Here is a 13734-nt window from a genome sequence, read left to right on the forward strand (position 1 = left end):
GTGTAACCTTCACGGGTCAATCGTTGTTCCCTATCGTTGTCCCTTATTCGTGGTCGCCTTTTATGATCCATGAACGGTTTACAAGTTCCTTAAAAACTTGTTGGCGGCTCACTACTTTATTTGTCCCTAATCGTATTATGTCAATTCCCACTTCCTATGAGTGCCAAGCATATTCACAACATGCTTTAAAGTAAGCGCACTTCGAGCGACGCCTACACACGTGTCACTTTGTAATTGGTCATTTGCTTTTAATTTTTTTTTAATTATAAAAAAATTGATTTTAATAAAAAAAAATGATTTTAATTTAAAAAAAAAAAGAAAAATTTGTTAATTACTACCTCAAAAAGGGGGCCTTTGAGAATTACTACCCCTAAAAAAAAGTTGTTAATTACTACCCCTAAAACCGATTAATTCTAGCAACTACTACCCTTTTTACTAATCAACCTACTTAAGCTCTTAATGATATCATTATTCATCTAAATTCTAATTAGTAGCTCTTAAACCTTAATTAATTAAATAAACCCTTGCACCACCTACCCACCACCTCCAGCAGCCCTCCTTTACCACCTCCGGCAACTTCTCCACCACGAAATCCACCCCCTCTTGGTCATCTACCACGAAACTCACTCCCACCGCAATTACCGCCCCTCCCTTTGCACCAACCTTTAAAACCCATCCCCTTACCTCTCCTCAACCCCGATTACCGCCCCTTCCTTTCTTCTAGCCCCCGAAAATAGCCCAGCCACGTGATAGGGCTTTGTTTCGTTGTGGGGAATGGGAGGAGGATAGGTTTTGTGGTGATGGAAAGTAAGGGGGTGGGAATTGTGTGTCGAGGAAGCGGAATAGAGGTGGAAATCGTGGTGGGGGAACAAGAAGAGGGTGGATCTTGTGGTGGGGGAACGGGAGGGTGGGTTTCGTGGTGGGGGATTGAGCAAGGGAGTGGGTTTCATGATGGAGGAGCTGTCGGAGGTGTTAAGGGGCCAAAGGGGGGCCACCGGAGGTGGTGCAATGGTGGTGGGAAGGTGGTGCTAGGTTTTATTTAATTAATTAAGGTTTAAGAGCTACTAATTAGAATTTAGATGAATAATGATATCATTAAGAGCTTAAGTAGGCTGATTAGTAAAAAAGGTAGTAGTTACTAGAATTAATCAGTTTTAGGGGTAGTAATTAACAACTTTTTTTTTAGGGGTAGTAATTCACAAAGACTCCTTTTTTGAGGTAGTAATTAACAAATTTTCCTAAAAAAAAAAAAACTTCTTACACTTACAGCCCCTCCAACCCGTGAACCCCCATTATAGCCTCCACCAACTGTGAACTTCCAACCTCATCCCCCACCCTAACCTATGGCATCCACTAGCCATGAAACCCCACCCTCTCCGGCCACCACATTGTTGCCCCTTACCAAACCAGCCCTAAGTAACACCTCACAAAATCGCCTTATAAATTACCTTTACCGTCGCCGGAACTGGGTTGTGGGGTTGCAGGAAAGGAACAGGAAAAGGCAGTAGGGGGAGACGACTGACAATAGAGGGGAAGGGGGCCGGGGTGGGGTTGTTAAAAGATGGAGGGGAAAGGGAAAGGGTGACAGTGGCCGGAAAAGGGAAGGGAAGGGAAGGGGTGGGGGTCGAAAATGAAAGGGAAAGTGATGGGGGCTGCTGGAGGTTGATTTGGGAGGGGAAGAGGGTGGGGTGGTCGCCGGTCTTTGGGAAGAGGCGGGGCTGGTCGGAAGGGGGAGGGGAAGATGTGTCTGCCGATTGTTCTAGGGACTCTGGTCTACTAGAGATTAAGAGAATAGGGTGGGATTTTTTTATAATTTTTTTAATTAAACCTCAATTATCTTCACAAAGAAGAATATAAAATAAAAATAATTCCTAATCTATAACAATGCGACACTTGTCCAGTGTTAGTTTTTGAAACAGGTTACCGAATATTTATTCTATTTATTAAAGATGTATGTTAAAGGTCATTTTATTTCGGAAATAATTAAAAGATCGTTTTATTTTAAGAATATCGGACAAAAGTCATAATATTCTTGACAAATTTTCGTAATATTATTATCAACAAAATCTCAAAGACAAATTAAAAAATTCTCTCATTAAAAAAAAAAAAAAAAATGTGAGTAAGAGTAAACGATAAGAAATTAGAAGTGTAGGACTCAAACACACAATCACGCAACACAACACAACGTAAAAAACGTTAAAAAACAGACAATTCTTTCTCTTTCTCTTTCTCTTAAAAACCACACCCACCTCCTAATCTCAACCGCCTATTTTTCTGACAATTTCGTTATTTCCCTTTTAACAAATTTTTTTGTTTCATTAATTTTTAGTAAAATTTACGGACTATTTCAGTTGAGATAAGAGAAGATACCTGCAAATTTACAATTTCACAACTTCAAATTCAATCAACAATAAAAAAGAACCTTAGATTTTTTTTTTTTTTTTTTTCTGAGCTCGAATTTGCAACAAAAAATCAAAAAAAAAAATTAATGGGAGAAGCAGCAAATTCAGAGAGAAACAATGGTAGTAGTAGAGATTCTTTTGATGGGTTTTCACCTGTTTCTTCAACTCGTGTTTTTTGGCAATCTCGTAAGAGGCGTGGTTCGTTTTCTCTCTCCTCTTTTTTTTTTTTTTTTTTTCATATGTGTTCATGACTAATTAATTGAAGCATGTTGCTTCAAAAAAAATAAGAAGTAATTGAAGCAAGTATAATTTCTGTGATTATTTGTCTTTGATTCATTTTTTCCTTAATTAAAAGGAACAACATTTTCTATGAATTACTGCTTTGATTATGTCAAAATACTAGTTGAAAAAAAATTAAAATTGTTTGGAAAATTAGTAGTTTAGCTATTGATTAGTATGAGAAGTAAGATATTGCGTGAGATAAACAAAGACTGTTGTTGGATTTTTTGGGGATTTTGTTTTGTTTATTTATATTTTTTCTGCGTTGAAGGAGTATACGTATAAATTTAACAATAATTTCAAATATATGTAACAAAGCTAAGCTTAAGCTAAGTCAAATTTGATGAAATATTAAGAAAGGGAATTCCAGCTTGAATTTGATTTAAATTTTGATAAGTATCGTCTAATTAAAGGGATTATGATTTTAGTCAAATTTTGTACTTGTATTACAATTGCTGAGCTCGTTGTTTGGAAATACTGTACAAAGTTGGTCTTGTAGCTTGACACGCTTCGTAGTTGTTGAAGAGTGGTTGTTTCATTGTTGGGAACTTTGATTTTATGACAGTGGTTAATTTTGACACCAAACTTCAACACTTCATGTATAAGCGTTGTCCACTTTGTTGCTTACTGTATAAGTTTTTGGAAAGTAGTGTTCCCCACTTTGTTATCGTCTCAAGTTAATTTAGACGATATATATTTGATGCGAGCTAGATTAGTTGGATTTGTGGATTTAAATCTCGTCTACTTCACTGCCTTGCTCTTTCATTTCCATAAATAACTATGGAGTATCTGACTTAAGGTTATGTATACACACCCAGGGTAATAGTGTATAATATTTGAAATGAACAAACGGATGGTGCATTGTCGTCATATGTCCATGACCGTTAAGGATTATTGGAAAAAGTTAGCTATGCAAATGTTGGGAGGGACTTGTAAATTCTCCGAGATTAAAGACAGTTATGTAGTAATAGTTGGATTTTGAGATTGGAGATAATGTAGTGATTTTATGATTTGACTGCATGAGGAAAATAGGCTATTTTCTACGAAAAAAAGGATATACAAAATATTTATAAAGTTTTCCCAAATTAAACCGCCGTAGTGTTGGGAAATGTTACTTTTGTGTTACTGATGTTAGAAGCTTTTCAACGATTAGCTCGGACTGACCTCTGCGGTATTAAAATCCAGAAATGCCACAACCTAACCTGATTTGGACACTATTGGTAACCCTTTTTCTTAGCTCATGAAAATGCTCTATTGGTAATTGCTAACAGTTTTCTATATTTTCCAAAATATAGTTACTATGGCAAATCGGCAATTGATGCAATTTTTTTTTTTTTTTAATCCAAAGTCAGTAATCAATTGCCAGACTATAAACAACCCCCTGAAAGTTTTTACTCTAATTCAATGGGAGAAACATCTATTGAAATTGTAAGAAATTTTTCTTAATCTAGCCTTTTTCATGTACAAATTTTGTCCATTAAGGCCTTATTCTTTTTAATAGGCTGTACTTGTGTAATTTATTTGAAAACTAAGCCTATCAAATGCTTCATACAAAGTATAATCATAACTAATTTTCGATGACTTCACTATTATTTTGTATGCCTAATGTATAATACTTTTTTTTTATTATTATTAGTGACACTTTCCTTAAACATCTGTAATTTGTACCTGTTTTTTTTTTCCTCAACACTTCCTCCATCTGTTTTTCTCAGCTTAATTGAAAGTATTCTCCTAAAACCTTATGGGGAAACTATCTTGCCAATTAAAAAAAAACCTTGTGCAGAAACTATCTTGCCAATTTACATCAATTAAAAAACAAATCATAATTGATGTAAATTAATCAAACCCAATATGGTACCGTTTCTTCCGATAAAACATGAAATATACAAGTATTCAATGTTTATATGGAGTGTTTGGCTTGGTGTATGGTCTTTGTTTGATTTGTATTGGGGTGGAATAGTTTTCTCAATGGTGGAAAATAGTTCCCTCAAAGACGGAAACTGTTTAGTGTAAAGTCACATTTTCCTCCCCTCTTCTTACCTCACCTCTTTTATTTTATAAAATGTTTGCTATTTGCTAGAAAGCTTAGAATAAAAGTACATTAGAGCAGAAGATGAATCAATTCTCTATAAGGGTCAAACTGGAAATTTGGTGAACTATATATTTAACCACAACAAAAGCATTTTCAGGAGGTATAAAGAAGATACTAGCCTACTAGGTGTGCATTCCATTTCAATGATGCTTGTTGCTATGTGTGTGCTTAGCCACTCATAGTGCTTTTTAATATTGTTCTGCTTAAATTTGCTGAATGTTGAATGCACGTGGTTTGTTTGATTGGCATTAATGCATGGGTGCTGTAACAATTGTTACTACGATGTTAGTTTCTGGTTAATTTTATTCCACAAGACTAGCTTCTTGTGACAGCAAGCGCACTGAATGTAACCAAGCCAAGAGATGAGCCAATGTTTGAAACACCAACAAAACCAGAAACTTCAGAAGAAGAGAAGGCACCGGACTCGACTCCTCCAGATAATACTGTTCTTTCAGAGCGCAGAAAGGCTCTATTTGAACCGCTGGAGCCTATTGATACTCTTCCAAGAAAACGACCCTCAAATGAGAGCTTGCTTCCTCCTCCAGACTTCGACGCAACAGCATATCCTAAGGGCTGGTTAATTGGTAAGAAGCGGAAGTTGGTGAATGTCGATGTTGTTGAGAGCATGCGGAGGATTGCCATCCAGGAAATGAATCGCAAGGTGGTTTTTCAAGTCCTTGCCCCTGTTTTAAAAAACTCATACTAAAAGAAGTGCTTGAAAATGCAATCAACAAAGAATAAAATGTGCCAAGAGGATACTCTCACATGAGAACTCGTACTACTGTACTAGGAAGACTGGAACAGCATGTAATTGTGGCAGAATGAAATAAAGGAATCCATCCTCCAACAAAAATATAAATAATTGTGATCACCTAGATTATATCTAGGAAAAAAATGTTAACTACTCTGTAATGTAAGAATGATTTGACAAGCTAGAGCTATGTGTGCAGGATCGTGAAATTGATGGGTTAAGTGAGCAACTAGACGAGGATTCTCGTGTTCTTGAGCATCTACAAGTCCAGCTTCTAGAAGAAAAAAGAAAGCGTTCAGATGTTGAGAGGGAAAATACAATGCTGCAGGATCAAATCAACATGTTGATGAACATGCTACAGGAAAACGAAGCTGCAGAAGAGGAGGATGCAAATGAGCCTTAGTTGGTTCTAGAAAAGTATTTTAATTCTTTTGTATAGTTTTTCCTGAATTTAAAACGTACAGTTGGGGTGTTGTTGAGCAACAAGTTTTAGTTGCTGCATGGAATTTACTAGCATTTGTTTGTTTGTTTGTCGCTAAAAATTTAGAATAAACGCTTGTACGCTTTAATAATTAAGGATATAGCGTATGATGTACAATGTATTGTCGTCTGGTTTTAAGATCCTAATGACAAAATATTGTGAGTGTAGTTCTTGAGCTTTCAAGACAGATATCGGTTTTTAAGTGCAAATAACAGTTTATGTAAATAATCCTTCTTTCTGTCTTGTTGATTTGTTCTTGGTTGTCCTTACTCTCTTCAGCCATATCTATCATAATTTCTAGCCATTATGTCAACATGTTACATGTTTATAATGTCAATAATTGAAGGATTTGCTAAGAGGTCTAATAATAAACTATTACTATTTTAACCATTACTGGTCATATCCCCTCTTTGAGAAATAGTACCGCGTAGGTACTTATATGACACTCCTTCCATCTCTAAAAGTTAATCTATTTTAAATCTTACAACTACGTGTAACACTACTGAATCTGTTAAATTATTATTAGGATTTTTTGTAAATTACCACCTCAAACTGTACCATGTATTGAAATAACCACCCATTTTTTTTGAAATTTAAAATAACCACCCATATTTTACAAAACATGTAGGTTTTACCACCCGACTTATACTTCGACCAGTTTTCCGAGCATGGGCCCCACATAACAGCCGTTTTTTGATTTTTATAAAAGTTATTTCTCGATTTATTTCCTCCCTTGGTTCACAAACTACTCCCAAACTTAAAATTCTTCATTTTTTCCACAAGTTCTACCAATTTTTACTCCAAGTTTTGCAAATTCACAAGCGAATCCTTTGAAGAACACACTTAAATTTTTTTACACCAATTTGTACAGCAAGGTAATTGATTGTACAAGGTAATTGAAAAACGCACTTAATTTTTATTTTTTTTAGTTATTTTGCAATGTTTGATGAATTAGAATTCAAGTTATACGATATTTGTTGTTTGGAATGTGTTTTATTAGGAATTTAATGATGTAATCGTTGTTTGATTCATTCAATTTGACTTGAATTGGAAATTAGGGTTCTTCATAATGAAATTGTGGGGCACATGCTCAGAAAACTGGCCGGAGTATAGGTCGGGGTGGTAAAACCTATAGTTTTGTAAAATATGGGTGGTTATTTCAACACATGTTACATTTTAGGGTGGTAATTTACAAAAAAATCCTTATTATTAATACTTAATATATTTCATAAGATTGAATAAAGTCATGTGAATTCCAGTTTAAAATTATCTCAACGAGTGATTTTAGAAAATTAAATTTTTATTAATGTTCGCTAATACATAACTAGTCAGTAATATAAATAGTAAAAGATTTGCATTAGCAAAATAGGATATTAAAGAGACAGAGGATAAATAAACTCTTTCTCAAGGGTGACAAACATTGGTTGGATTATTCATAAACAGAATTTGCATCAAACCTGCAGATGCCAAATTCAGATACTGAAAGCTAATATATACAGGAGATTTACACTGTTCTAGTTTTTTTTATCATCTTAAGGAACAGCTGCAAGTATGCTATCTGCCTCGGATTCCTGAATCTTCTGGGAACAGGAACTGAGGTAGAGATGCTATCCTTGGAAGATGGAGAAGAAGCTCGCCAACTGAATCCTTCCTTGACATGCTTGGTTCCTGTTGGAAATCATTGCCTAGTCCAAGCTCACTTCCCGCTGCAAGAACAGTATTTGTAGTTCGATTTTCACACAGTTGTTCGGCAACCAAATCCTTCCTTGAAGAGCTAGTTTCCTGTTGAAAATTGCCTAAACCAGTCTTGCTTGCTTCTGCAAGAACAGTCTTTGCAGTTTGATTTTCACACAGTTGTTTGGCAGCTTGGGTGTTTCCCACAGCCAGATCTCGTACACTCTCTAAGCTGATCTGTGCATTTTGAACTCCTGCATCATCCATTTGCAGAAGGCAGCAAAGGGAGTTAACTTTTGACATGATACGCTTTTCATCGGAATTTGTTAAAGTTTGGGAGTCATTTAGCAGATACTGAGTGATCTCGTCAAGAATTTCCCACTTTTGAGGTTCATTGATGGAAAGACTAGGATTGTCAGATCTCATCTGCTCTGAGATACAGTCACCAATATGGTTTACAAGATCACCTACTGACATGGATGGATTAAGACCAGGAAGTTTGATCTGGTTCAGAAGTTGGAGTCTATCAGCATCGTTATACTTGCTGCTGACATCTCCTTCCATCACGCGCATATCTGTAGCATTATTTAAATTTTATGAGGTTATTCATTACTGTAAGCAATACTTCATAATAGGCAATAGCAAAACTAACAACTGCAATACCACCCCTAAATGGCAAAATGTGCTCCTGCCTGAAGGCTCAGAAATAAGGTCTACTTGTCTAGATAATTATGGGCCAAGGCATTGGTTGGGCTAGATCATAAGGAATTGAGCCTAAACCGATTTGCAGAGGTGCAAACAACACAAACTGGCCAGTAGAGGGCTGTTACTATAAGATTCAATCACGGATAGTAAAAATAAACAGATATAAAATGTTCTTCACACAAAATCTGCCAATATCAGGTTTCAAATTCTAAAGAGAAATATTTGAAAGCAGAATGACAGCTAGAGCTGCTTCATAAATCAGGTGGGTTTTCAGTTGGCAGTCAGAAAAACCATCACCCATCTGTAGCTTAAACTACCACCCAGTAATTATAGTTAACATCTAACATTGTTGGGATTATTAAGTAGGAAATGCTTGTAATGTAAGGAGCCCCATTAATGGGGACAACTACATCCCTCATGACCAACCAGATAGTAGCCGTTCAAGTTAGGGAAGAAAGAGGAGGTCCTAGCCCCCAGGCCATCACGAGAAACATTACCCTACCTAAAGGTATGGTTGATATAATCAAAACTAGTATCTAAGCATACAAGTATATGAAAATTAGACAGTAAAAGATGGTCCATGTCAGTTCAAATACCTGGAACAAGCTGAGAATTTTTGTGAGAGTTCTGTATAGGTGAGCCAATATAGTTCTTGTTCTCAATATCTGAAGAGGATAACCCAGAAACTGAAACTCCATCCCTGATGCCCGAATAACTAAATGTCCTTTCAGTCTTCAATTCAAAACCATGTGCAGGGTTACTGTGATCACCAAAAATGGAAGCCCTTGGTTGAAAATATGGAGTATCTAATTCTATCTGTGGCTGTTGACTTAGGAAGCTGAGACGAGGATCACACTGTATAAGTTTTTGAAAATGCTTTCCTAAAGTGCCCTGGGGAAACTGTAGAAAATGTTGCCTGCAACAAAAAATGAAGCTATCAGGATGCCATTCGATAAATTCAAACCATTAACATCCCCTTCTTCTTATAAGAAGGTATCAGAACACCATTCAGAATTGTATCATGTAGGTTCAAAAACTATATACGTGTAATTTGAATCAGTAGTCTTAGCAAAATAGCATAGGCCAGCCACACTATAGCCACCCTGGCTCATGGGCTATCTTAAGCCACAGGATCCTATCACGGATATCACCCATAATTGCAAGAACACGTAGCTATATAACAAGGTCCATCTATATTATGAAAACTCCATGACATTGAAACAGTCTAGTCAATCCTGTATTCCGTTTATATTACCAAGGTAGGGCACATGACTCAAAATACTAGCTGCTGAAAATTAGTTATGGTCATCAGGTCATGTGATGTAGTGATAGTGCACGAAGGTTCATCCAATGAATGGATGGTCCAGTGGAGGAATCTTAGCATAATTCTGAAAGCAAGAAATCAATCAGTAAGCAGACAGCCCAGCAATGGGCTATAAAGAAGGAGAAAATAACCCGCTTTCAGAAAAGGAGCAATCCTCTGGTAAATTTCTAAGCCATATGTTAATTAAGAGGCCATTCTTTGATTAGGACACGGCCAATCTATGACAGCTCAAGTAAGAATGCAAATCCACATGAAAACCCCTGTTACATATGAATATATAGAGTTCGTAAAGTTTTTCTTTATGATTTCATATTTTCATAACATGACCTGATGAAGGAAAAATTGCAATAAGTAGTCCAAGAATTTCAGTTTTACCATTTAATGAATGTTCAGGAGGATATTCTAGGCAATCAACCAACTCCTTTTTTCTTTTTCAGGGTTACTAGATCACCATAACTTAAAGGCTATAAATTACTTGTATATGACAGTGGAGTAACGTCTAATATCACAAAAGCAGACCTTAACAATTTAAATGAAAATTCATATAATATTTAAAAAAAAAAAATCCAAAAGCTGAAAATAACTTCAATTTACAAATACATGACACAGATGGCAAATTCAGTCTCACCGAATTATTCCTTTAAAAGGAATTCTGAAAATAAATTCGATTGTCTTAACTTTACTCGGCGATTGAATTTATTTTCAGAACAGTGTTGTACAAGAACAGTATAAAGAACAGCGTCAATTGAATTTATTAACTCCAAAGTAATGTTTATTCATTTAGCAATAGAAAATAGAATCATGGCATAGATATCAGTAATTTGTAGGCTGTTCTTCAGATATTCGGTAATCAACAATCATACTTACACACATAAATTAGGTGCAGCCAGTGACAAAATGAGAAAGAAACCAAATTCCAAATTGAAACAAAAACTCAATCAACTAAAACAATCAATAAGGCTTTGGCAATTGTACCTATGGAGTGAAGCCTGCCCGGTAGTAAAATCTGTTGTCGCCTGCCACAAAGTGTGCTTCCTTGGTTGTGGATTAATTTCTCTAAAGAACAAAGGTTGTCGCGAAAGCTGAAACAGAACATAACACCTTCAATCATGATACCATTACAACAAACAACAAACATTGAACCGACATATTTACTCATAACATACAACTATCTTACCACAACATCTAGTGTTCCTGGTTCATTATCAGGGTAGTTTGCCTTGATAGCCATAATGTCAGACCACTGAATTTCAATCTTATTCTTAAGTCCACCATCCAGAACTTCCCATACAAGCTTGTGCTTAGCAAAATAACACTTTGCCACTAAATCGCCTTCGTACCTTGACTTATACTGCAATGAAAATACATAGCACATTTTTCCTTAATATACTCCACACCACAAAAGAATACCACACACATACAAGTATACAACATTCCTTTTCAAACTATACCCAAAGTTTTAACAATAAGAGCCTTAGTAGTTAGTACATATCATAGCATATGACAAACCAAATACATTAACACCATATCATATTCACAAGTATAAAGTTCAAAATTTTACCAATACATTATGTCAAATAAAATAGGAAAATTAATTTATAAACAAACATTAAGAAGTTAAATTAAATAACACCAATTAACACGTAATTTTGTCATAATTTTCGAAATCATAATATACTAGGTTATCCCGTGCGATGCTCGGTTAGAATTAATTTTTCTTGTAATTTATGTTATGTTGCATTACATTGTATATAAATATTAAAATTAGATATAAAAATAATTTACTTTTAAGGATATATATGATTCACATTAATTACAATTAATAATTGAAATAGTCGAAAGAAAATTATTTAAGGATGCATATTAATAAAATCTGAAAAAAAAAAAATACACAGTATACAATTAGCACAAATGTCATCAATATTATTATTTTAGCTTCTAACAATTAATTGTTTGTATAGTAGTCTATAGAAGCATCTATTTGATTTTGTAGTCAAAATAAATATAACAATTTTCAAATCAATAAAAATAGAGTAGTTAGTTCAGCTTTAAAAAATAAATAAATAAATAAAGATGATGTCATTAAAGCACTTAGGCGAGAAATTTTTTTTTTATGAGAAAGCGACATTTGTATAATTTTAGAAAAAGATAGTATCAACATATTTTTTTTTTTTTTTTTTTTTTTTTTTTTTTTTTTAGTATTAGTTAATAGATTCGGAAATATGTTTAAACTTCATATTCCCTCCATCCCAAATTTGGTGCCCATTTTCGTTTTTATGGTCAAACTTTTAAAACTTTGACCAAATTTTCTCATTATTAAGACATACAAACCGACAATTATCCAAATTAAAAAAATGAAGTACCTCCCAAGAGCCAATTTTAAGCAAAGTAGCAGGAAAATTGGAAGCCTTAAGCTTATTATCAGCAGCAGAAGAAGCACCCTTTTCTTTTCTAGCAAGTGTTTTTGCTAAGGAAGCACTCTTTTCCTGAGACAATTTCATATGAATCAAATCCAAAAATGATGGACTCTTTTTTAGCTTTAATCCCAATGGACTTGGCTCTTCTAATGGATTATACTCCAATACCCCACCATTCTTTTCCTGAAAATCCAACCAAACACACCCTTAGAAATTAGAATTACAATTACCAAAATTTAAATACTAGCTTTGTTTCATTTTATTTGACAACCATTTAACATAAAGTGTGAGTAAAAAATATCAAATGGTTGCAAATAATATGAAAAAAAATTGATTTAATTTATTTTCCACTAGTTGCAAATAATATGAAAGGTAGTAAAGTAAATTCACAAACCTTATTCAATGAATCAAAGATGGGTCGAATACTACCTCCGTTGTTATTTTACTAATTGGCATAAAGTTTTGATCAACAAATGTTTAACCGTTGCAAATAATATAAAACGGAGGTGGTATAAAATACATTGAAATCTATAAGAAAAACTGACAAACCTTATTGAATGAATCAAATTTGGGTCGTTTGGAGAAAAACCCATGTGAATTTTCACCAGAATCATCGAATTCTGCCTTGACTTTGACCTTTTTCCGGCATGATTTTTCCGGTGAAGAGAATTCTTCGACCGAATCCATTATTCTATGAACCATTTTTTTGAAACTCGAAGAGAGAGAATCAGAGACTCAGTGAGTTAACTCGGTGAGAAAGTGAGAAGGAGTATTTTGATTTTGGTAGTGAGACAAAAACGTCAATTACAGCAATTCAACTCTATCCTATATAGGCTAGACCACGAGTGTGGCGCGTGGAGTGACGTGGTACTGTTGAATGTGCCACGTCTGATAGATGTGGTACTATGTACCTGGCTGTTGTTGTTCAAAGAGGGAAAATTACGGAATAGCCCTTTTGTCATTTACCGTAGCTAGAACATACCTTTATATTGGCTCTTTATATCCGTCCAAGTAAAAGTTAATTGGATAATCGGATGTGAGGATGAAGTTATTATAAAAAAATATATACGAAGTGTATATATAACAAGATTTTGAAGAGTTAAAGTTGACAAACTACTCTTAATAATTTTGCTTAATTTATTTTACTCGCAAAATTTTTAATTTTTGCGTCTATTAATATACTATTACAGTAAAATAAAAGTTACAAAAAAGTATAAAAAAAATGAATAATTATAATTAGACTCTAAACCACCAAAACTTATCAAAGTAGATACTTTTTAATGTAAATTATTGTATAATGTACTCCCTTTGTCTCTTTATTAGATTTCTATTTCTACCATTTTATTCCTCACATAACAGAGAGAAATAGAAATCTAATTAAGGGACGGAGAAAATAGTATATAAGTCAAAGTGTTATATATAAAAAAAAAAAATGAAATTACAAAAAGGGCATTGGTCGTCAATGGCGGCTGGAATTGTCTTATATGGATGTAAGAGGGGTAAAGTAGTCTAATGGGATGAGCTGGAAGGGTGGATAAGACACGTCAGCAATATTTGGAAGTATGTGGGAGTTCACATTCACATTCTCGTGGCTGTTGTTGTTGTTGTG

The 13734-nt window shown here is 34.6% G+C and overlaps 2 protein-coding genes across 4 annotated transcripts; one reads left to right on the forward strand and one right to left on the reverse strand.

The window, feature by feature from the left end:
* The first annotated feature begins 2175 nt into the window (after positions 1–2175).
* On the forward strand, positions 2176–6243 carry LOC145580109 (protein HEADING DATE REPRESSOR 1-like). 2 transcript variants are annotated; one of them, XM_081637459.1, is made up of 3 exons: positions 2176–2600; positions 5093–5434; positions 5724–6243. In XM_081637459.1, the coding sequence occupies exons 1-3, from the start codon at positions 2520–2522 to the stop codon at positions 5925–5927; spliced, it is 627 nt and encodes a 208-aa protein (XP_081493585.1). In that variant the 5' UTR covers positions 2176–2519; the 3' UTR covers positions 5928–6243. The 2 variants fall into 2 exon arrangements, with proteins under 2 accessions (XP_081493585.1, XP_081493584.1); XM_081637458.1 differs by having other exon boundaries at positions 2185–2600; positions 5106–5434.
* Positions 6244–7371: 1128 nt separating this feature from the next.
* Positions 7372–12934, reverse strand: LOC145580110 (uncharacterized). Of its 2 annotated transcripts, none has more exons than XM_081637460.1 (6): positions 12675–12934; positions 12072–12308; positions 10886–11059; positions 10684–10790; positions 8981–9300; positions 7372–8254 (listed from the first exon to the last, which is right to left on the reverse strand). In XM_081637460.1, exons 1-6 carry the CDS (start codon positions 12825–12827, stop codon positions 7560–7562), a joined length of 1686 nt encoding a protein of 561 aa, XP_081493586.1. In that variant the 5' UTR covers positions 12828–12934; the 3' UTR covers positions 7372–7559. The 2 variants fall into 2 exon arrangements, with proteins under 2 accessions (XP_081493586.1, XP_081493587.1); XM_081637461.1 differs by having other exon boundaries at positions 12520–12933.
* Positions 12935–13734: the final 800 nt, after the last annotated feature.

Source organism: Chenopodium album, chromosome 14 (assembly GCF_948465745.1).
Source record: "Chenopodium album chromosome 14, dcCheAlbu1.1, whole genome shotgun sequence".
In the NCBI taxonomy this organism is placed as follows: domain Eukaryota; kingdom Viridiplantae; phylum Streptophyta; class Magnoliopsida; order Caryophyllales; family Amaranthaceae; genus Chenopodium; species Chenopodium album.